General features: G+C 44.7%; 7 protein-coding genes across 9 annotated transcripts; 2 read left to right on the top strand and 5 right to left on the bottom strand.

Annotated features, from left to right (window-relative positions):
* Nucleotides 1-11: 11 nt before the first annotated feature.
* On the bottom strand, nt 12-979 carry LOC136197772 (uncharacterized). The gene is made up of 6 exons (XM_065987595.1): nt 828-979; nt 696-768; nt 567-634; nt 427-497; nt 310-371; nt 12-257 (listed from the first exon to the last, which is right to left on the bottom strand). Exons 3-6 carry the CDS (start codon nt 611-613, stop codon nt 12-14), a joined length of 426 nt encoding a protein of 141 aa, XP_065843667.1. The 5' UTR covers nt 614-634; nt 696-768; nt 828-979.
* Nucleotides 980-1122: 143 nt separating this feature from the next.
* Nucleotides 1123-3533, bottom strand: LOC136198232 (iduronate 2-sulfatase-like). Its single transcript, XM_065988145.1, has 13 exons — nt 3421-3533; nt 3241-3367; nt 3057-3177; nt 2899-3001; nt 2804-2845; nt 2610-2761; nt 2184-2552; nt 2098-2127; nt 1878-2042; nt 1753-1824; nt 1579-1695; nt 1204-1529; nt 1123-1142 (listed from the first exon to the last, which is right to left on the bottom strand). Exons 1-12 carry the CDS (start codon nt 3506-3508, stop codon nt 1320-1322), a joined length of 1596 nt encoding a protein of 531 aa, XP_065844217.1. The 5' UTR covers nt 3509-3533; the 3' UTR covers nt 1123-1142; nt 1204-1319.
* A 107-nt stretch (nt 3534-3640) lies between these two features.
* On the bottom strand, nt 3641-4595 carry LOC136198217 (large ribosomal subunit protein uL5-like). The gene is made up of 5 exons (XM_065988122.1): nt 4513-4595; nt 4250-4406; nt 4086-4192; nt 3792-4034; nt 3641-3739 (listed from the first exon to the last, which is right to left on the bottom strand). Exons 1-5 carry the CDS (start codon nt 4513-4515, stop codon nt 3701-3703), a joined length of 549 nt encoding a protein of 182 aa, XP_065844194.1. The 5' UTR covers nt 4516-4595; the 3' UTR covers nt 3641-3700.
* On the top strand, nt 4560-5839 carry LOC136198216 (enoyl-CoA hydratase domain-containing protein 3, mitochondrial-like). The gene is made up of 7 exons (XM_065988121.1): nt 4560-4672; nt 4724-4853; nt 4902-5092; nt 5151-5260; nt 5309-5367; nt 5433-5539; nt 5592-5839. Exons 1-7 carry the CDS (start codon nt 4599-4601, stop codon nt 5710-5712), a joined length of 792 nt encoding a protein of 263 aa, XP_065844193.1. The 5' UTR covers nt 4560-4598; the 3' UTR covers nt 5713-5839.
* LOC136198213 (nucleolar and coiled-body phosphoprotein 1-like) lies at nt 5714-8217 on the bottom strand. Its single transcript, XM_065988115.1, has 3 exons — nt 7969-8217; nt 7650-7909; nt 5714-7596 (listed from the first exon to the last, which is right to left on the bottom strand). The coding sequence occupies exons 1-3, from the start codon at nt 8200-8202 to the stop codon at nt 5850-5852; spliced, it is 2241 nt and encodes a 746-aa protein (XP_065844187.1). The 5' UTR covers nt 8203-8217; the 3' UTR covers nt 5714-5849.
* A 53-nt stretch (nt 8218-8270) lies between these two features.
* LOC136198214 (endoplasmic reticulum-Golgi intermediate compartment protein 3-like) lies at nt 8271-10374 on the top strand. Of its 3 annotated transcripts, XM_065988119.1 has the most exons (14): nt 8271-8405; nt 8457-8527; nt 8597-8684; nt 8804-8844; nt 8899-8977; nt 9030-9156; nt 9215-9296; nt 9343-9426; nt 9486-9543; nt 9598-9629; nt 9687-9783; nt 9850-10057; nt 10118-10173; nt 10237-10374. In XM_065988119.1, the coding sequence occupies exons 1-14, from the start codon at nt 8309-8311 to the stop codon at nt 10314-10316; spliced, it is 1200 nt and encodes a 399-aa protein (XP_065844191.1). In that variant the 5' UTR covers nt 8271-8308; the 3' UTR covers nt 10317-10374. The 3 variants fall into 3 exon arrangements, with proteins under 3 accessions (XP_065844191.1, XP_065844189.1, XP_065844190.1); XM_065988117.1 differs by having other exon boundaries at nt 9687-10057; XM_065988118.1 differs by having other exon boundaries at nt 9486-9629.
* LOC136198212 (gamma-tubulin complex component 5-like) lies at nt 10134-22928 on the bottom strand. Its single transcript, XM_065988114.1, has 36 exons — nt 22882-22928; nt 22731-22814; nt 22630-22682; nt 22522-22575; nt 22364-22472; nt 22227-22308; nt 22070-22176; nt 22001-22021; nt 21823-21948; nt 14052-14140; nt 13924-14004; nt 13754-13850; nt 13559-13705; nt 13459-13507; nt 13354-13406; nt 13233-13292; nt 13100-13183; nt 12925-13040; nt 12801-12871; nt 12700-12749; nt 12606-12653; nt 12523-12553; nt 12404-12469; nt 12206-12344; nt 12040-12157; nt 11908-11976; nt 11696-11758; nt 11557-11642; nt 11423-11507; nt 11250-11370; nt 11093-11193; nt 10935-10979; nt 10800-10880; nt 10657-10745; nt 10508-10608; nt 10134-10439 (listed from the first exon to the last, which is right to left on the bottom strand). Exons 2-36 carry the CDS (start codon nt 22797-22799, stop codon nt 10393-10395), a joined length of 2808 nt encoding a protein of 935 aa, XP_065844186.1. The 5' UTR covers nt 22800-22814; nt 22882-22928; the 3' UTR covers nt 10134-10392.
* Between the last annotated feature and the right edge of the window lie 35 nt (nt 22929-22963).

Here is a 22963-nt window from a genome sequence, read left to right as displayed (position 1 = left end):
CCTCCCACCCCCTAGGTCGCTGTCAGTGTACATGTTCCGTCTGGCCCAAAGAGGGAACAGTGGCAAAACGTGCAATCAGCTTGGGTGCAGTGCGAGAGCTCTCCGCCCTTATGAGCACGCCTACACCACACGGGCCCAAGGGAAGGACAAACCTCGATCTTCTGCCTCGTCGGTAGTGTCAGGCCATCTTTGCTATGGCCGTCCTCCATCGTTGTCGTCATTGCCGTCGTCGTCATCATCGTTGCCGTCATCGCAGACTAAAATAAGATAATAAATAAACTAATTAATTAATCCACATGACGTCATTACCTTCCAAGTGGGTGCGGTCCGCCGGCAGCTGTTGACAGATGTTTCCTCCGCGTGTCTCCAATCTATGACACATTATATAGAACAATGGAGGATGCGTGAAGAGAAGGCTTAGGTTACCATCGTCGATGTCGCGAGGCGCGACGATCAGCCGTTTTGCTCGGCTTTGACGGGGGATCGCCGTCGCTTTTCTAAAGAAAACGCGTAGACTGTCAATCGCGCGGTCGAGACGACGGAAGTCGCGCGGATTCGGTTCTTACAGGCGAGCGGAGACGCCGCGCTGTGCGATCCCATCTACGCACGTCATCGCGCGCCGAGGCGCGACGATCTGAAAGAAAAAAATCAATCGATCGTGCGTGAAGGCGAAAACGGGCGCGTTGCTGACTTACCGACGTGCCGGCCGCGTTGCGCTGTCTTCGTCGACCCAGGGCGCAATCCTTCGCGAAGGATTGCGGGGATTTCCTGCGAAAATAGGCGCGATTAGGTTCGTGAATGAAATTGGGGGCGTCGCTCGTTCTCACCGGAAGACGCCGTTGTCCCCGCCAGATCGTGTGCTCTGCCGCGAGGCAGAATGCCTTTCTCGGCCGCCCCGGTGTCGACGACGAACGAAAAACGCGGCCGCTGCAGACGTGCGCCTGCTTCGAAGAAAGTTCGGCCGAGAGTTACTGAAACCGGCGAGTCGCACATGCACTCAAACCCGGATTCCAATGACGTAGGCGACGTAAGAACCAATCACAGTTGGGAATTGTGATCACGCACGCCTAACACGCGAAACTGGTTTGGGCAGTTTGAGCAGTTTCCGGACAAAAAACGCGGGAGCCTATCGTTAGTGGCGCCTGCAATCACGTGACGAACAATGGCCGCAACTATTTGGAAGATAATGCACTACTAGCGTACCTCATGTTTTTTTCGAAACGTGGCAGAATTGCGCACTTGCAGCAAAAAAGAAAACAAAAAAAACGCACAAAAAGAGATACGAGGAGTGAAGGCGCGGTCTAAGCACTTGCTTTGCGTTATGGCGCCGCTTTCCTCCAGCCTGCCATGAGCATTTGCTTCAGTTCCGCCTTTGTCTTGGCCATGCTTGACTTATCGGCCAAATTTTCGTTCTCATCATTGAAATGCACGGTGGGGGTAGTATGGTCATAGAGTTCCTCACCCCAGACGTCATCCCAGTAAGGCATTGCCATCGTACTATTGAAGCGGACCCACAGCGTGTAGCGATACTGGTAGAAAATACGTCATAAATCATTTTGATGACAATAGATCCCGTACCGTGTCCGTTCGCATAGTGTATCCCATCACTTGCTCAGGTTTTGATCCATCTTCGAAGGGATGTCCAGGAATGACGTTCAATCCGCTGGCAGGTCTGGCATACTGAGAAAATGCGCCCTGAAAATAACTATTAGTGCTGTATCAGTATCTAAGAAGACCTTTCTAATGTATTACCTTCTTGAAAGGCATCTTCGGATTTGTCAATAGTGGAGCGACGCTGGATCCTTCAACACAAGTCAGCAAACCCTATCGTAAGACTTTTCAAACAAACAGGAAATACGTACCAGTTTCAAACTAACCGGCTTCTTTGACTCGGGGCACACTTGAGGCATTGGCAGTCCTGTGACGTCAGCGAGCGTTGGAAAAATGTCAATCAATTCGACAAGAGCATCAGATCGCATTCCCTTGTCAGTCACGCCAGGAACATGCAGTAGAAACGGCACACGAGTAGCATCTTCAAAATTCTAAATAAAAGATATTTTTTACGAGAAAAGCAAGAGGGAACACGTGAGATATTACGGTGAATTTCGCCCATTCACCAAGCTCTCCCTAAAAAGAGACGTCGACGTTCAAAAAGTAGGCAGAATTTAAAATTTTTCGGTTACCAAATGCCATCCATGGTCTCCCCACAGAACGACTATTGTGTCGTTGGCAAATCCTTGTGCCTCCAACTCTGCAAGTACCTTTCCAACTTGAAAATCGCTATACGTCATGCTTGCATAATAGGCGCGACGAAATTCGCGCGTCGCTGCATCAGGAATGGCGCAGTCGGTCGAGAGGGATTGGGTTGCGTTGGTCGTGCAATTCTTTCCTTCGAAATACATTTTCAAGTTGCCGTATTCGCGCGGGTGAGCCCAAATGGACCACGCAATATCCGGCATTCCGATTGGAGGTCGTGGATTTGCTGGCAGTGAAATTTTAGTTGCTTCTGGATATAGGTCGAAATATGACTTGGGGGCAAATAGAGGAACATGCTAAAGGAGAAGAAAATGGAAGAGTTACATACTAATCTTCCTCTTCTCTCTACGTACTGGCTTGTGAAATCCAACGGCTAAGAAGAACGGTCGTTCTTCGCCTTTTGTACGGTTGACTTTGAGGGCTTTAAGCGTTTTGACTGCTTGGTCACAGATCTGTCCGTCTGGTAACTGATTATCCGCAAAGCCATCAAAGGCCCACCAAAGACCTTACGAATATACAAACTACATAATCTGTTTTTACTGCATACTTGTCAGATTTTTTCCCGGACCGTACTGACCCTCTATAGGAGCTAAAACCCAAATGCCATGAACTAGGGAAAGAAAAGCCACCGCTGCAGCTTACAGTGATAATAAGGCAAACCCTCAGGACTCCACGAATACTTATGATCATCGTTTCCACTGGCCCCTCCCGGATGAAAAACTTTACCCATACCAATAGAAATGTACTGAAAATCAAATGTCAATTCTCAGGCAGACTCTCTAAGACTACTGACTGACTACCCCGTTCTCTTTAAAATATTGAGGTATTGTCGTGGCATTGGTGAAATCTCGCCAGTACTCTTTTCCGCTAATCAACCACACGTGATTGGTGTCAGGTCGGCGACCAGTGAGTAGCGACGCTCTAATAAAATCGTCTAGTAAGGAGCCACAGCACTTTGGACCTACTACTGTACTTATAGTCTACCTTGAGGGCGAGCACAGAGCTACCTGGCAGTAGGCGCGCTCAAAGAGCATTGACTTGGCAGCGAGTTGATCAATGTGCGGAGATAGAGCTTGCGCTGAGCCATAGCAACCCAGTTCAGGACGCAAGTCTGTGGAATGACTAGACTGCCGTAAATGCCTACTATGTGACGCGATTGGGAACCATCTATAGCAAAGAACAGAACGTTTTTCCGTTCAGCTGCCGCCACAAGACCAAGAGAGACGAGTGAAAGAAGAGCAAACGAAATCATAAACAGAGAGCCGTTCTCACGTGACGCGACGCGACGGGTGTCCCACGTGACCTCTCCAAGGGGTACCTACCTCGTGCGTTTCCGCGCTATCAGCTAACTGGTAGCAAAAGAAGGCCACTCACTGTCACAGTGTGAAAGAAAAAGCTCTTTATTACTAGCCAGGATTCATTCACATAACGGCACAGTACATATTTATTTCTTCTTTTTACCCGGCAATATGATTCCATCGAACTAGTAGAAAGAACATAAAGAATGCGAAAAAGGTCTTTATATCTGTCCTCACCTTCTGCTGAAACCACTTGATGGACTCCTCTTTGGTCACCTGATGCGCGCAGCCAATGCGACTGCGTTTGCGTCTGCGATACCTCACGTTGTATCCAGGTCGTTTCAGCACGACGTAGAAATCCATTCCATAGATACCGATGCTGGGATCGTACTTGATGCCCAGATCGATGTGCTCTTGGATGCCGAAGCCGAAATTTCCGGTATCGGAAAAGCAGTCCTTTCTCAACTCATATTCTCTCACCTAGAGCAAAGAAATAAATAAATGAAGAAAATAAAATATAGGGTCTCAAACCTTGAGTCCTTTCTCAAGGATTTCCTCTGCTTTGCTTCCACGCACTGTGCAGTGAACGGCTATTTTCTCGTTTCGGCGTATTCCGAATGATCGAACGGTGTAACGGGCTGCCAAGAGAAGCGCACGATTGGAAAGGGGCCCCACCGCTCCGTTTAGGTCCTTGCCTTTCGAGAAGACCGGATCCTGGCCTGTCAGCGCTTGAAGCACTTTCGCTGCGCGCGTCAGACGATCGCCGCTCTCGCCGACGCAGATGTTTAGGCACAGTTTCTCGATGCTGACTTCTCGCATCGGGTTCGTGCGCTCTTTCTTGTCGTCGTCCGTCTACGAACGACAGGATGCGCATTCAAATAAGTCTTAGACCGACGAAAATCGCCGCGGACGCGTATGGAAGACGCGATTCGCAGTGATTCGATGGATTCACGCTCACCATTTTTCCTTGCACGGTGGAACATGCGCACGGGGTTAATCTTCATCTATAGTATTGCTGTTCGTTCCATAGAGATTCTTTCCCTAATGCAAGCGCTGACACGCGTTATTCGCCTCGAATCTGGCATAAGAAACATAATCTTATCGAATCCGTCAAAGCGGTACGTGCAATCTTGCTTCGAAACCTACCCTGCTTCATAAACACATCTCAGTAACGCGCTTTCACTCGCCATGCTCGAGTCGCTGCACAAAGACATCCAACGAGAAAAAGAGGACGCACGAGTTATTATCCTCTCGGCGGAGGGAGACGTCTTTTCATCAGGCCACAACCTCAAAGAACTGGTTTGATATATCACCATTAAATAATTTTAATTTAATAATTAAAATCAGACGAGCACTGAAGGGAGTTCGCATCATACACGCGTCTTTGAAATGTGCAACGAGCTGATGGGTCTCGTGCAAAACGTTCCTGTGCCTGTTTTGGCCCAAGTTCGAGGCTTGGCTACAGCGGCTGGATGTCAGCTCGTTGCCAGCTGCGATATTGCCGTTGCAGCTGATACGGCTCGTTTTGCTACTCCTGGGTTGAAAATTTATTTATCAAAGAAATTACTGATTAATTACCCATTGTTTCTCCTCAAGTGTTAAGGTGGGATTATTTTGTTCGACTCCCGGCGTTGCGTTAGGGCGTTCTGTTCCAAGAAAAATTGCCATGAAAATGCTCCTTACCGGAGAACCAATATCAGCTCAAGGCAAGTCCTTCTCTTCATGATAAGGCGTTTTTAGACATTGCCGTGTAGAGGCTTATCTACATGGATTAGTGAGCGCAGTTGTTCCTGAGGCGGACTTGGAGAAAGAGGTACATAATAAACGCAGTATTTAATCTACATATGCAACACTTACCGGTAACATTGTTCTCCTTAGACCGTGGCTCTTGCACGGAAAATATCCGATTCGAGCCACTCTGTTCTTTCTTTTGGAAAGGCTTGCTTTAATAAGCAGATGAAACTAGACCGAGAAGAAGCGTACAGGTCAGAAGCAAGTGGATTTGCTTTTACTGTCTCACCTTTCTTTGCTATGCAGACTCGCAGGCAATGCAATGGTCGATAACCTTCGTTTTCACGACGCCCAGGAAGGCATACAGGCCTTTGTCGAGAAACGAAAACCAAAATGGAGTCACACAACAAACACGGTGCACGGTTAGATAACGATAATGATACCTACCTTTATTTACGTACGGTCAGCTGCTAGTAACATGTGATTTTGTACAAAAGGAGCTAGGTTATACTGCCTTTAGTCTCTTACTCAACACTTTCACATTAAAACTTTACGCTACTCTCTCTATGCTTCTTTGTCATCCGTATCCTTCTGCTGAAACTCCTCAATCCGTTTACGAAAATCGTCATCTATCTCATCATAGTTTGGATCAATAGGTGACAACGGCAGAGACGCCGCCTCCCGTTTTCCCGCCGGCGCCGGCGGCACCGCGTCGTCGCCGTCGTCGTCATCATCCCGATCCAATGACACGGCTCTCTGTCTCACCTCTCCAACGTCTTCATAGTTTGGATCAACAGGTGACGAGGCATTTGTGTTATTACCACCCCCACCCCCACTGCCACTACCCAGCTTTTCATATCCTGGATCAGGCACGTCCTTCTCGCTTTTACCTTTCATCAATTTTGAGTCAGGGCCCACTTTTTCGTAATCCGGCTCCTTGCCTTCTTTTCCCCTCGCCATAACGTCTGAATTGGGGCCCACCTTTTCATATCCAGGATCGGGGATGTCGCCTTTCTTTTTCTTAATGTTCTCTGCTATGTTGACCTTCTCATAATCCGGATCGTCTCCCTTCATGACTCCAGAATCGGGTCCCACTTTCTCGTATCCTGGATCAGGTACATCCGCCTTCTTAGCGCTTCCGCTTCCTTCCCCAAAGGCCACCTTTTCGTAATCCGGATCGTCTTCAGATCCAATCTTCTTGTCCACCACCGCATAGCCAAGTTCATCGTGTTGCACTTTACCGGCAGCTGCAGGTGGCCCTACCTTTGAATACCCATGCGCCTCCTTAGGTTTGAGTTTGACATGTGAATAGCCGTCCTCTCCAAGACTGGCAGTCGCGTGATGATCAAGCTGCACTCCCTTACCGTGCTTGTGCGGCTGCGCATATAGATCCGACTTTGGCGACGAAGAAGTCTTCTTCTCCTTATCGACTTTTGCGTATAATTTATCTACATCCGCGGGTGGCGCCGGGGAAGTGTGAGGACGCTTTGACGGCTGCGCATAGACCACAGCACCGCCGCTGGCGTCCTCTTCCTCTTCTTCCTTCTTCTCTTTCTCCTCTTCCTGTTTCTTTGGTTCCAACGTCGGCGTCGCGTACATGGAATCTGTATCCGCATCTGGGTCCGATTCATACGCGGTCAGATCGAAGCTGACGCCGCCGCCGCCGCCGCCACTACTCCGTCCCTTCGCAGGCAATGTAAATGCCTTGCGGGTTGACGGCACTTCTGGCTCAGCGTAGGTGACGTCGTCGAGCGTTACAGCACGCGGACGATGTTGATGCTGATTGGTTACCTTAGCATAGAGCGTATCGTCGTCCTCATCATCTTCAACTGCAGCTGCAGCGGGCGGCGTCGCTTCTCGTTCACGCGGCAACGGCCTCTTCGCGTTGCTTTCGGGCAAGGGAGGCCCCATTTCCTTAGTCGGCGTGTGAGGAGACGCCTTAGATCGAGAGAAAAGCCGTTGCGGTGGCAACCGAGGCGAATCTCCCCCGCCTCCTCCTCTCCCTCTAGCGTCTTTGTGACCTGTAAGCGGCGATCCTCGTACGGCACTGTCTCCAGGAGAGAGAGGTCTGCGATCAGGAAGTGCCGGCTCGTCACTTTTGGTCGTTGCTGTTGAGGAATGTCTGGCAGCCTCATTTTCCTTATCACCATCCTTCTTATTCTCCTCCTCCTCCTCCTCCTTCGCCTCTTCAGCCTTCTTCTCCCCATTCCCAATAACCTCAACGGGTTTCAAGGCTTTCGACTCGCTCGCCTTCAAACAATCTCCATTCTCGTCCTCCTTGTCACTCCCGCTCTCAGCGTCGCCGCCCTTCCTAAAAACCGACCAATCAGCGCGTCGCACACAAACTAACATCCGGGTGCTCACCTCTTTTCTTTTCCCAAGCACAAAACGAGCACATATGACAGCAAGACGATTCCGGCAACCACGCCCACACACGCGAAACCCGTCGCCGTCGCCGCCGTCGACCGGAGATCGCCGAGCGCCGGCTTTGCAATCGAAATCGTTCGTCGAACGCGTCGCGTCGCGTCCGTGCACGCCTTCAGCGCGACGACGCCGACGTTCGTCGTGCAATTCAGCCAAAACGCCGGGTCGGCGCGCGCGCGATGGCTGAACGCGATCTGGATCTGAAAAGGAATGCAAAACTAGCCTATAAAAGCCTAACAGCAGTTTGGGCGTCGGCCACCTCCAGTTGCGACGATCGTTTCGCGACGATTCGCACTCGCGATGACGCCTTGTCGGCTCGTTCGGTCTCCAATAGTCGACAATCAATCGGAGCGACTCCGTCGCGAAATTTCGTTCTGTAGCGAATCGATTGGCGCCGTTGCGCGACTCGTTCGAGATCGAAGTCGCAGTCGGCGCTGTCTACGAGAGAAGCCTGCACGGAGACGACGAGCGCGAGCAAAACTATTCGCTTCATAGCCTGCGAAGAATCCGCATAACATTGCGACTCTTGACGTAGATTTGCGTACATTAGGGCATGTGTACATACGGGGGGGCATTCGTGATTGGAAAACCTTATCGCGATGAGTTCTAAAGGATTTCTGGGCCGTCTGAAGCAGTTCGACGCGTATCCTAAGACGCTAGAGGACTTTCGAATTAAAACCTTTGGAGGAGCGACAGGTAAACAAACAGAAACGATCATTTTATCGCTTCGCTAGCGTTTTCTGCCAGTTACGATCGTCAGCGGAATAATCATGCTAGTTCTATTCGTTTCGGAGCTTCATTACTTCTTGCAAACGGAGGTAGGAAAGAGAACGAGGTCTCGATCGCGAAATAACGCCGAAACGCGCCACGCCCCTACTTTTCTAAAGGTTAATCCCGAACTTTTTGTCGATACGTCGAAAGGACAGAAAATACGAATCAATCTCGACGTCAGCTTTCCTCGTCTAGCATGCGCCTGTAAGAAAACGGATATTATTTTTTGATATTTACAAAAAAATCCAGTCAGTGTTAGTGTTAGCTCACTTTAGTACGTAGATCAAAATATTTTTATATTTGATGCCTTCCTGTATATCTAGATCTTAGCATTGATGCCATGGACATATCTGGAGAGCATCAGGTGAGCGAGAACCCATACTATATCAGTCGACGGCTCTGATTCGTCGATTTCCAGTTGGACGTGGATCATCACATAGTCAAAGTTCGGCTCGATAAAGAGGGAAAGGCGGTGGCAGAGCCAGAAAAACATACAGGTCATTTCTAATATATTTTCTCTATATTATGATTCCATGGATTTCGTTTTAGATCTCGGTGAGCACGGCGATAGCGCAGAGAAGAAGTTCCTCAAGGCAGTATCAAAAGACGGTGAAAACGAGAAAAAAGAAGAAGAGAAGTGCAAGAGTTGCTACGGTGCAGAAACAGAACACCTCAAGTAAGACTATCACTCAGTTGTCCTATAGTGCGTGACCTCGCCTTTCGTTTCGAATCAGATGTTGTAATACTTGCGAAGACGTTCGGGAGGCATATCGACGCAAGGGCTGGGCTTTTGTCAATCCGGATGGCATTGAACAGGTGCGGAGCCGGCGTGGGCGCTTCTCGTACTTACGTGTCGTTCTAGTGTGAGAAAGAGGGCTGGAGTGATAAAATCAAAGCGCAGAAAAACGAAGGCTGCAGAGTATCGGGATATCTTGAAGTTGCAAAAGTAGAGTCGGCGGTCAAAGGGACGTTCCTTTGATAGAATGAGGAACTTCTTTTCTTTAGGTGGCTGGAAATTTCCACTTTGCTCCTGGGAAGAGCTTTCAGCAGAGCCACGTCCACGGTAATGACGTCGTCCCTTTGATGAATAAACAGTCCATCTTTGCTATTCTTCTAGTACATGATCTTCAGCCGTTTGGCGTGTCTTCGGTAAGAGTAGATACTAGAAAAAGCATTAGTGTTGGTGTATTTGATCTCAATACCCAGTTTAACATATCTCACACATTCCATCGTCTCTCCTTTGGCACCGACTACCCTGGAATACAAAATCCTCTAGATGGAAGATCAGCAATTGACAACGCAGGTTCAAAATACTATGAATTATTTACTACAAACTTGATCAACGCTTTCTTCTTCTTCTTCTTCTTAGGATCTATGATGTATCAGTATTTCGTCAAGGTCGTTCCCACCGTATACAAGAAACTCAGCGGTAAAGTGATTCGAACGAATCAGTACTCGGTCACGAAGCACGAGAAGGGAATCAAATTGGCGGGCGGGCTCGGCGAGCAAGGCCTTCCCGGCCTCTTCGTCTTGTACGACTTGTCGCCCATGATGGTTCAGATAACAGAATCGAGAAGGTAAGGAGAGACAGAAGAGACACGTGGGATTTATAAAACGCACCGGGGGTCCTTATATAGATCGTTTATGCATTTTCTAACGGGCGTCTGTGCCATCATTGGCGGTGTTTTTACAGGTACGTTCTCTCTCTCGAATCCCCTCCTCCCATTCCCATATGCAACGTCTCTTTCTTTACTAGTGGCTGGTCTCATTGATTCTATGATCTACCATTCGATGCGTTCTCTACAAAAGAAGATGGAACTGGGAAAACATACATGATGATGATGATGGGGGTCATTTCGTATAAGCAATCCAATTCGATTAACTTCAAATGAAATGCCAACTTCCCTCGACGTCACATTCTAGTCGCTTCCGAGTTTAGCACAAGAGCGAGATATTCCACTAAACAAGAGGGCCAAGTTAAGTCTAGTTAGGGAACGCGTGTCAGCATTCGTAGCATTTCTCATTACAATGAGGGTAGGCTCCTCGCTTGGCTAGGTTCGATAGAAAATTGCTGAGAAAACGATGCCATTTGTTGTAGTAACCGTCTATTCTGGTGATGTCATCTTCCCTGATGCTCTCATAGAAAGGTGTGATTAATTTAAGGTTATGCACTTGCCTTATTTCTTTGTTTTTGCTATGCCACATGTTGCCTAGTTGAATTGCTAGACTCAGCGTTTTCTGTATCGCGTCTCTGACCAGTGCAGCCTACAGAAACGAATGATGAACGTATAGCTTACACCTGTAAGATAATTTGCTTACCTTCTCATTCAGGAGACACCGATTGTAAATCTTGGTTATGTAGGCCTGGTAGAGAGTGATTATTTCGTCGAGATCAGACGCCTGGTCAATGATAGCGACGTAGCAAACGCTTGACGTGATCAAAGGGATTCATACTTTCTCTATAGCCGCTTGGAATTCGACTCCAGTGCTATGCAGTATCTATAGAAATACAGGCCTATTAAATAATAGCCCGTTTACACTAGGAATTTCAGGTTAGCAGTCCAAGTGCAAACAAGCTATACTGTCGTACAGATTTTAGGTATGCTTTTTACCCTCGTCATAATGTACGTGCTGAGGCTGTTGATGAAATGAAGAAGCTTCGCTCGAAGGAGGTAAAGTTTGTGTACGACGCGAGTGTAAGGTATTTGGCTTCCTTTGGTGAGAAATATTTTAGCTGTGACGTAAAATTGATGACCACTGATGTATTACCTCTGTACTGTATTTCGTCCATTGACCACTTGGCCCATTTGATTTGGAGAAGAAACGCGAAAATGTTGCTGCACGTAGCGAGGGAAGAGTCATCTATGACGAGATCGACCGGCCAGGGAACCTAAAAACACCCGCCTGGAAGAGAATGTTCTTCAAATAATTAGAAGACTAACACCCAGTGAGATTTTGATGCGTTTCATTTGAGCAATACGACTGCGTGGTGCAGGAGAGTCGTCTTCCTTTACGTTCACAGTCAATCTAGAGACACCACTGAAAGTTCGGTTTCTAGAGGCTCTGATAATCTTACGTTTCTCCGCCTTCAATATCTGACAGACAATCTTGGAGAAGGTCAGTGAGTCGCGCCGAGTCTGCCCACTGTTCGCCATTTCTAATCTATGTCAATCATAAATCAACACTCCTTTTTTTAATTAACTAATTAATTGCACCGCGGTAAAGAGTGACGTTGCAAAGAGATGCAAACCATCGCCAGCTTCCATAAAGTAAAATCTCTACACAACGTATTCCAAAAGAGACGCCACCAATAGACCGTTTGCACCAGGGACTGTCTAACCATGGCCAACTTGGCTTTCAAAAGGAACTGATTTCTTTGCCACACAGTCCCCAGTGCAAACGGGCTCTATAAGCTTTTCACAAGTACCCTTAGTCGTGCAAAATAGCTAAGCAGATTGCATCCGGAAACAAACCATTCAAGAAAGACTGCAGAAATCTTAAATAAAAATTAACTGATACATAAAATTCGCTTTATCTGAGCGCTACATCGCTCGATCACCTTGCCATATCGATCACTGAGCAACCGACGAAGGCTATTCTTCATTAGAAGAGAAAGGGAAAGACACGCGAATGGGCTTTTCTTTCTCACTGCTTCCACGACGCCAGCAACTGTTTCCCTATTTGGGGCGTCCAAATACTTATATAATCCATAGAGTACGACTCACTCAGACTTTTTCTGATGTCGTGCTTGTGCACGTTGAAAAATGGTTTGAAAATTAAGCTTCAGAAGAGGGTCTGTACAGTTGCAAAAGGGGTCCATCCGGAGTGGTATAGCAGAGGAAGAAGCTGACGTTTCGACCAAGTCTAAATTGACGTATGTGACAGGCATGACTACGTGTATCAATTAATTAATTAATAATTACCTCCACCAAGTTCTATACGTAACGAGTGCAAAAATTGGCTATGCAATTGGGAGGGCTGGGAAAGTTCTACGGTCACAGTGACTAGAGAACTCACATCAGTAGACAGACTCTATGTTTACCTGGGAGTGCGGCTCTCAGTTGCTTGCGAAGCTATAGAAAGAGAATCAGAAGACAGGAACTAGTCGTTGGATATCAAGCCTACCTTCTCCACGTTCATCATCAAATTGACGGACTTACCGCAAAGGACCACCTAATATTAGCTGCATTAGAAAGCGTTTTGCTTGGGTTATTCTTACATTATGAAGGCAGTCCCTCAGAAAAACGGGAACACAGGCGTCAGGGTTTCCTGAAAACGCTCATCGCGTCAATGACTATGAAAAACAGAGTAGTTGCAAACCGGGAAGTGATACAGTAAAGGCTAATTTCCAGTATTGGCGACTGTTTCTCATTTCAGAGAAATCTGCCTGTCTGCAGAGCGCATAGAAATATAAGTACAGGTAAAACCACTTGCAAGCACTGACTTGGTAATGAAAAACTCGCTTTGCGAATCGACGAAATCGCCGTGGAGAAGCCACGAATCGAGAATAAATAAATATGGTCGAAGGGCGTTGAGAAAGAGAGCGGATACAAGCGGCAACTACGATAGTTCACGTCGAGGGGGGAAGGAGATAGAATTTAATAAATTGAAAGATTTACTGCATTGGTCGAGGCGTCGGTCAATCCAAGCGCATCAAAAGCGGTCACTGCCTCATAGAGAGACGACAAAAGATGCGATGATTTCTAAACAACATCTCTCATACATGTGTATGCAATCTGATCACGTATTTACCCTGGCTGGCGAGCCTTTGTGCAGTAAAGAACCATTCAGTACGAAATCTATTGCTTCGATCTGAAAGTATGAATTTATAGGGAACCCAAGTGACCGTCCTGCGCGATCAGTTGCGTCTCACCTGACGGAATGTGTCGTGCAGTCGAGAAGAAAGCGCAGTAATACTCTCAATTTCTGTACCAATACAAATATCCAGTGATTTCACCCTGGCAACCTCCCCCTGTACCTTGCTCGTTCACACATTGCTCTATTTCGGAAATTTTCGCTGATATTTCCTATGAAAACAAAAGCTGCTTCCTTATGTAAGGCACTTAGTCTTCACTTGCTTGCAAAATTTCTGCGAGTCCATCTGCAAGTCCCTGATAGGTGCGCAGCGCGCTGTCATCTGCTCCGCATCGGCTAACGAAGTCGCGCATTCGAGTCAGAACGTTGCCAGCGCGAACAAACGGCTCTAGACTCGATCGAAACGATCCCTTGATATAATGCTATTCGCAATGAGTTTGTGAAAAAAGACTGGTTACTGGAGTGAGATGTGCCAGCTGAATATTCTCCCGCACGGAAAATCCACCAGAGGTATTGAACTCGTACACAAACAAATCTCGCACGCCAGACAAAAGCCTTTAGAAAGACCGATAAAATCAATGCAACCTCTTCTATATCATCAGGAACGCGCGTCTATCTAGGTTATTACCAGCAGGTTTCTCTTAGAACGTGGTATTCTGTAAGTATTTTATTCGTCGATGACTGGCCTATGCTGATCTGATAGTCTCTCCTTTCAATAGAGATTATTTGAGTTGCCTCAGGTGGATTTCTCCTAACCATTTTGCGGCCAAACTATTGCAATCAGCAGAACTGCTATCATCGCCTTCTCTCCAGTATGGAACCACAAAGCGGTTATCGAGCGACAGCTTCAGAAAGAGTAAGAACAAGTTTTAGTTTGGAAAAATGTCTCGGTTTGTCTTGCATGAAATTGCAGGTGTAACAGTAAAATATAAAGCAGAGTGCAACGTGAAGGAAAAAAGAGAAGGGTACTTGATGGTGATGATGATGAATATTATCATCGATGATCAAGTATTATTCTCTTCCTCAATCATAAAGAATAATTACAAGGGACTGGCCAACTGTTCTCTAGTGTAATAAATTACAGAAAAATTACAAGGGACTGGCCAACTGTTCTTTCCTGTAATAAATTACAGTCAAACTACAACGGACTGGCCAATTGTTCTTTCCTGTAATAAATTACAGAAACATTACAAGGGACTGCCCAACTGTTCTCGCCTGTAATAAAATACAGGAAAATTACAAGGGACTGGCCTACTGTTCTCTAGTGTAATAAATTACAGTGAAATTACAAGGGGCTGGCCAACTGTTCTCTCCTGTAATAAATTACACAAAAATTACAAGGGACTGGCCAACTGTTCTCTCCTGTAATAAATTACAGAAAAATTACAAGGGACTAGCCAACTGTTCTCTCCTGTAATAAATTACAGAAAAATTACAAGGGACTGGCCAACTCTTCTCTCCTGTAATAAATTACAGTGAAATTACAAGGGGCTGGCCAACTGTTCTCTCCTGTAATAAATTACAGTGAAATTACAAGGGACTGGCCAACTGTTCTCTCCTGTAATAAATTACAGAAAAATCACAAGGGACTGGCCAACTCTTCTCTCCTGTAATAAATTACAGAAAAATTACAAGGGACTGGCCAACTGTTCTCTAGTGTAATAAATTACAGTGAAATTACAAGGGACTGGCCAACTGTCCTTTCCTGTAATAAATTACAGTCAAATTACAACGGACTGGCCAATTGTTCTTTCCTGTAATAAATTACAGAAAAATTACAAGAGACTGGCCAACTGTTCTTTCCTGTAATAAATTACAGGAAAATTACAAGGGGCTGGCCAACTGTTCTCTAGTGTAATAAATTACAGTGAAATTACAAGGGGCTAGCCAACTGTTCTCTCCTGTAATAAATTACAGAAAAATTAAAAGGGACTGGCCAACTGTTCTCTCCTGTAATAAATTACAGGAAAATTACAAGGGACTGGCCAACTCTTCTCTCCTGTAATAAATTACAGAGAAATTACAAGGGGCTGGCCAACTGTTCTCTCCTGTAATAAATTACAGGAAAATTACAAGAGACTGGCCAACTGTTCTCTAGTGTAATAAATTACAGGAAAATTACAACGGACTGGCCAACTGTTCTCTAGTGTAATAAATTACAGAAAAATCACAAGGGACTGGCCAACTCTTCTCTCCTGTAATAAATTACAGAAAAATTACAAGGGACTGGCCAACTGTTCTCTAGTGTAATAAATTACAGTGAAATTACAAGGGACTGGCCAACTGTCCTTTCCTGTAATAAATTACAGTCAAATTACAACGGACTGGCCAATTGTTCTTTCCTGTAATAAATTACAGGAAAATTACAAGGGACTGGCCAACTGTTCTCTAGTGTAATAAATTACAGAAAAACTACAAGGGACTGGCCAACTGTTCTCTCCTGTAATAAATTACAGAAAAATTACAAGGGACTGGCCAACTGTTCTCTCCTGTAATAAATTACAGGAAAATTACAAGGGGCTGGCCAACTGTTCTCTAGTGTAATAAATTACAGTGAAATTACAAGGGGCTAGCCAACTGTTCTCTCCTGTAATAAATTACAGAAAAATTAAAAGGGACTGGCCAACTGTTCTCTCCTGTAATAAATTACAGGAAAATTACAAGGGACTGGCCAACTCTTCTCTCCTGTAATAAATTACAGAGAAATTACAAGGGGCTGGCCAACTGTTCTCTCCTGTAATAAATTACAGGAAAATTACAAGAGACTGGCCAACTGTTCTCTAGTGTAATAAATTACAGGAAAATTACAACGGACTGGCCAACTGTTCTCTAGTGTAATAAATTACAGAAAAATCACAAGGGACTGGCCAACTCTTCTCTCCTGTAATAAATTACAGAAAAATTACAAGGGACTGGCCAACTGTTCTCTAGTGTAATAAATTACAGTGAAATTACAAGGGACTGGCCAACTGTCCTTTCCTGTAATAAATTACAGTCAAATTACAACGGACTGGCCAATTGTTCTTTCCTGTAATAAATTACAGGAAAATTACAAGGGACTGGCCAACTGTTCTCTAGTGTAATAAATTACAGAAAAACTACAAGGGACTGGCCAACTGTTCTCTCCTGTAATAAATTACAGAAAAATTACAAGGGACTGGCCAAATGTTCTCTCCTGTAATAAATTACAGAAAAATTACAAAGGACTGGCCAACTGTTCTCTAGTGTAATAAATTACAGTGAAATTACAAGGGACTGGCCAACTGTTCTCTCCTGTAATAAATTACATTGAAATTACAAGGGACTGGCCAACTGTTCTTTCCTGTAATAAATTACAGGAAAATTACAAGAGACTGGCCAACTGTTCTCTAGTGTAATAAATTACAGGAAAATTACAAGAGACTGGCCAACTGTTCTCTCCTGTAATAAATTACAGTCAAATTACAAGGGACTGGCCAACTGTTCTCGCCTGTAATAAAATACAGGAAAATTACAAGGGACTGGCCTACTGTTCTCTAGTGTAATAAATTACAGTGAAATTACAAGGGGCTGGCCAACTGTTCTCTCCTGTAATAAATTACATTGAAATTACAAGGGACTGGCCAACTGTTCTTTCCTGTAATAAATTACAGGAAAATTACAAGAGACTGGCCAACTGTTCTCTAGTGTAATAAATTACAGGAAAATTACAACGGACTGGCCAACTGTTCTCTAGTGTAATAAATTACAGGAAAATTACAAGGGACTGGCCAACTGTTCTCTCCTGTAATAAATTACAGAAAAATCACAAGGGACTGGCCAACTCTTCTCTCCTGTAATAAATTACAGAAAAATTACAAGGGACTGGCCAACTGTTCTCTAGTGTAATAAATTACAGTGAAATTACAAGGGACTGGCCAACTGTCCTTTCCTGTAATAAATTACAGTCAAATTACAACGGACTGGCCAATTGTTCTTTCCTGTAATAAATTACAGAAAAATTACAAGGGACTGGCCAACTGTTCTTTCCTGTAATAAATTACAGGAAAATTACAAGAGACTGGCCAACTGTTCTCTAGTGTAATAAATTACAGAAAAATTACAAGGGACTGGCCAACTCTTCTCTCCCGTAATAAATTACAGAAAAATTACAAGGGACTGGCCAAATGTTCTCTCCTGTAATAAATTACAGAAAAATTACAAAGGACTGGCCAACTGTTCTCTAGTGTAATAAATTACAGTGAAATTACAAGGGCCTGGCCAACTGTTCTCTCCTGTAATAAATTACATTGAAATTACAAGGGACTGGCCAACTGTTCTTTCCTGTAATAAATTACAGGAAAATTACAAGAGACTGGCCAACTGTTCTCTAGTGTAATAAATTACAGGAAAATTACAACGGACTGGCCAACTGTTCTCTAGTGTAATAAATTACAGGAAAATTACAAGGGACTGGCCAACTGTTCTCTCCTGTAATAAATTACAGTGAAATTACAAGGGACTGGCCAACTGTTCTCTCCTGTAATAAATTACAGAAAAATCACAAGGGACTGGCCAACTCTTCTCTCCTGTAATAAATTACAGAAAAATTACAAGGGACTGGCCAACTGTTCTCTAGTGTAATAAATTACAGTGAAATTACAAGGGACTGGCCAACTGTCCTTTCCTGTAATAAATTACAGTCAAATTACAACGGACTGGCCAATTGTTCTTTCCTGTAATAAATTACAGGAAAATTACAAGGGACTGGCCAACTGTTCTCTAGTGTAATAAATTACAGAAAAACTACAAGGGACTGGCCAACTGTTCTCTCCTGTAATAAATTACAGAAAAATTACAAGGGACTGGCCAAATGTTCTCTCCTGTAATAAATTACAGAAAAATTACAAAGGACTGGCCAACTGTTCTCTAGTGTAATAAATTACAGGAAAATTACAACGGACTGGCCAACTGTTCTCTAGTGTAATAAATTACAGGAAAATTACAAGGGACTGGCCAACTGTTCTCTCCTGTAATAAATTACAGTGAAATTACAAGGGACTGGCCAACTGTTCTTTCCTGTAATAAATTACAGGAAAATTACAAGAGACTGGCCAACTGTTCTCTAGTGTAATAAATTACAAGAAAATTACAACGGACTGGCCAACTGTTCTCTAGTGTAATAAATTACAGAAAAATCACAAGGGACTGGCCAACTCTTCTCTCCTGTAATAAATTACAGAAAAATCACAAGGAACTGGCCAACTCTTCTCTTCTGTAATAAATTACAGTGAAATTACAAGGGACTGGCCAACTGTTCTTTCCTGTAATAAATTACAGGAAAATTACAAGAGACTGGCCAACTGTTCTCTAGTGTAATAAATTACAAGAAAATTACAACGGACTGGCCAACTGTTCTCTAGTGTAATAAATTACAGAAAAATCACAAGGGACTGGCCAACTGTTCTCTCCTGTAATAAATTACATTGAAATTACAAGGGACTGGCCAACTGTTCTCTCCTGTAATAAATTACAGAAAAATTACAAGGGACTGGCCAACTGTTCTCTAGTGTAATAAATTAGAGTGAAATTACATGGGACTGGCCAACTGTTCTTTCCTGTAATACATTACAGGAAAATTACAAGAGACTGGCCAACTGTTCTCTAGTGTAAAAAATTACAAGGGACTGGCCAACTGTTCTCTCCTGTAATAAATTACAGGAAAATTACAAGAGACTGGCCAACTGTTCTCTCCTGTAATAAATTACAGGAAATTACAAAGGACTGGCCAACTTTTCTCTCCTGTAATAAATTACAGGAAAATTACAAAGGGCTGGCCAACTGTTCTCTAGTGTAATAAATTACAGTGAAATTACAAGGGACTGGCCAACTGTTCTCTCCTGTAATAAATTACACAAAAATTACAAGGGACTGGCCAACTGTTCTCTCCTGTAATAAATTACAGAAAAATTACAAGGGACTGGCCAACTGTTCTCTAGTGTAATAAATTACAGTGAAATTACAAGGGACTGGCCAACTGTTCTTCCCTGTAATAAATTACAGTGAAATTACAAGGGACTGGCCAACTGTTCTCTCCTGTAATAAATTACAGAAAAATTACAAGGGACTGGCCAACTGTTCTCTCCTGTAATAAATTACAGAAAAATCACAAGGGACTGGCCAACTCTTCTCTCTTGTAATAAATTACAGAAAAATTACAAGGGACTGGCCAACTGTTCTATAAGTGTAATAAATTACAGTGAAATTACAAGGGGCTGGCCAACTGTTCTCTCCTGTAATAATTTACAGTGAAATTACAAGGGGCTGGCCAACTGTTCTCTAGTGTAATAAATTACAGTGAAATTACAAGGGACTGGCCAACTGTTCTCTCCTGTAATAAATTACAGAAAAATTACAAGGGACTGGCCAACTCTTTTCTCCTGTAATGTAATAGTTAGTGCCGGTCTCGCTCTTTTCAAAAATGTCACAGACGTTTGGAACTATACCTTTCAGTTCTTATGCGCTTATCGTTTGCAGCATTGGGTTCTTTCTAGGGCATGGGCGAAGTGGCGGCAACTGAAATAATGTATATGGCAGAGATTTTTGTGTCTGTCGAGGGCTTGGTTGGTTAGGTACTTCAGGTTGCTCAAAAATTCTATCATGGGCGATGGCGGCGCGTTCATTTCTGCAGCAGCAGAGGCTATGATAAGCAGTACAGCATGCGTGACTAGCTTACTCTGAATGAGCGGCAAATGAGGCGCGTGGTATTTTGACTACGGTGGAGAGGCGCTTCGCTTATTTTGACTGGTACCATGGTGAGTGTTTAGGCGACTCACCACGCTCCCACGAGAAATGGTGGTGGTAATCGATCTCAAAATTGATACCGTCACGCCTCCCTACCACGTCTAGACAAAATACCGCACGCACCTCATTCACATCGCTCATTTCAGCGAGTCACAATGCTGAGCTCCTTAGCGTCGCTTCAACTGCTGCAGCGACGGACACAACGCCATCTCGCCCGTATAGAATTAAATGATGAAGAGCGATACTGACCTAACCAAGCCCGACAGACACGGGCACATATCCCTTACATATTTCTTATGTCAGTTTTCACCACTTTGCCCAAGCTCCGGAACAACAAACTGAACGCCGCAAACGGTAAGTGCACATCGGCACGACCTTGAAAAAACCGAAAGGTAAGCGCATTTTCACAACGGGTGTACCGAAAAACATGACACCATCCGTTCTGACCGCAGCATTCCAAACTTCTGTGACGTCACATCCTGTTTCACGAAAAGATCCAAATTTCTCCGAAACGAAAAGAGAAGGACCTTAACAAATACCCAGGTGCACAACTACAATGTATCGGACACCTGAGGGACCCAGTCGCGAGAGCCTACTACCCACCACTTTTCCGGTACGCCCGTTAGTAATTTTTTACATCCCGAAAACTATGTCTCGGTACTCAGAGACAAAACTTAGACAGGGTTCTGCCGCGAAGAGAGTCTGGAAGCATGTGTATGCTGTAGCATAAGTATCTGCGGAGGCTCAGAAGCCAGTTTCCAGGACAAACTTTGAAACTGGGGCCTCTTTTGAACTGAGGCCCCTTTTGGGGGCTCAGACGCGTTTTTTCGCCTTAAAAAGGCCAAAAACGCGTCTTCTCGCTTAAAGAACTTTAAAAAAGTAAAAAAAAGTCCAAAAAACATCGACACTTGACACAAACCCCGCGGAAGACGGTGCTATGGAGGTTTATCCGGTGACAGAGGTGCCCAGGAGCTGGGAGAGAGATGCGAGAACTAGGAAGGCGTGCCAAGTTACACCCTTGTCAAGTGAGGAATGAGGCGACCACCGGGTCATCGATGCACTCAAACCTTGGGGAGAGTTACCATCCTCCCTTCTATCCTAGCCACGAGCTCTGCTCTGCTCCATCTGATTAGTACTTGTAAACGCTGGGTATTTATACTCAGGCGCGATTAGGGACGAATGACTGCAGCTATTCACGATCAAAAACTGACAAAAAGTGCCTCGTTTGAGCCGAAACCTCTGCCAATCGGCCGCAAATGCATTTCTGACGACAAAAACAAACGAAATTCTGCCGCAAATCAATTTAAAACCGAAAAAACGACAAAGAATGTGTTCTACGTACGCAAGACACGCCCTGTCACGCTACATTGAGCAACGCATGACGTCAATCATCACGTAGCTACGAAATGGCCTAATACGAGAAGTAGAAGCGATGAATCGGTCGCAAAATGCATTGTGGGTCTATTCTAAAGACATTCAGTCGCTATTTGGACGCGAAGAGCGAACGCAAACGCAGTTACGGCAATACGCTTGGTCAGCAAAATCAAGGTGCTACGTACAACGGGCAAGTCAAACGTGCGTTGCACGTGGCACGTGATACGCAAACAATCCGACGAAAACGCTACGTAGCTAGACTATTCGACCCGTTTCTCGTCAAATTACCTAACCAATGTGGACAGGGTATGATAAAAACCGGTACTGTGCACGTTTCACAGTACAATCACTCAACTAGACTTTGTAGTAATTGCAAAGCCCGCCCACTCACCGTCTCAGTGTTCGTTTCGACTCTCGACTCGTCTTTACGCCTCTCTTCTTGTCTCCGTAGATGTTCAGAGGCCATGAGATGAATGCTGGAAGCCAGCTCAGCTCGACTGATTTCTTCAGTCATTTCCTACAGTACGTGTTAGACTAGGAAGATAATCTCACACTATTGCAATGCCTACAGGGTCCGAGTCTGACCAATCCTGTAATAAATAATTCAGATTTACACGTTGATAAAAGCTGGAACTGACCTCGCCATTATCTGCGTGATCAAATAGGTTCCAGTCAGCTGTATTGACGGCAAGCTCTTTAGCCCAATCAATGGTAGGCGATTCACTATCTTTCTCTTCCACAACATCTAATAATGTGCATCTTTCTATTTCTTTATAGAATATATTGTTTACTTACCCAACTTCTCTTTATATTCGGCGTGAATCGGCGAATTAGAGAGGAGGAGGAGAAGAGACAGAATTGCGTAGTGAGAATCGGTCTAGAAAACGCAAAGACTTTGACCAGATACGACTCGTACTTGTACGCAAATTCACGTTGGGAAATTTTTCTGTTAGAATTTCTGACGTCAGGAACGAGTTGGTGAGACATTCGAATTTTCGACGTTTTTCGTCTTGAGCGTGAACAGAAAACTTCTCGCAAATTCTGAATATAACGAGGTGAACGCAGTTTGTTTATATTACTACTGTCGTACCCTTCGATCGTTCTCTTCACTTTCGTGCTATCAACGGTCAAAAACCGATGAAATCTAGAGCAGAAAGACGTTCTCGTGCATTTAGTATCAATATCTCTGGCAGAAGACCTCAAATTGGACTTGGCGTGATGAAGAAGTCTGCCAAACTTGGGATCGATCTCCTGCAAAGACCTATTCAGCTCCACAATTCCACAGGCTGAATAACTCACGTCTAAGCCAGTAATCTGGTTTACTAACGTCGACGTTAGCAGTTGGATTTCCGCAGAAAGACGAGCCATCGCCTTCGAGGCGCGCTAAAGTTATTTTTACGGCGGTCACTCACGCTGATAAAAAGCCATCCAATAAAGACTATCATATGACCTATAGGTCTCTTTGTTTTAGAGAAGCCCTTCTTACAGGCTATCGGTATGCTACTTAGGCCCGTGGATCTGGCACTGGCGCA

This window comes from Oscarella lobularis, chromosome 18 (assembly GCF_947507565.1).
Source record: "Oscarella lobularis chromosome 18, ooOscLobu1.1, whole genome shotgun sequence".
NCBI lineage: Eukaryota > Metazoa > Porifera > Homoscleromorpha > Homosclerophorida > Oscarellidae > Oscarella > Oscarella lobularis.
This window is presented reverse-complemented; position numbering and strand designations above follow the sequence as displayed.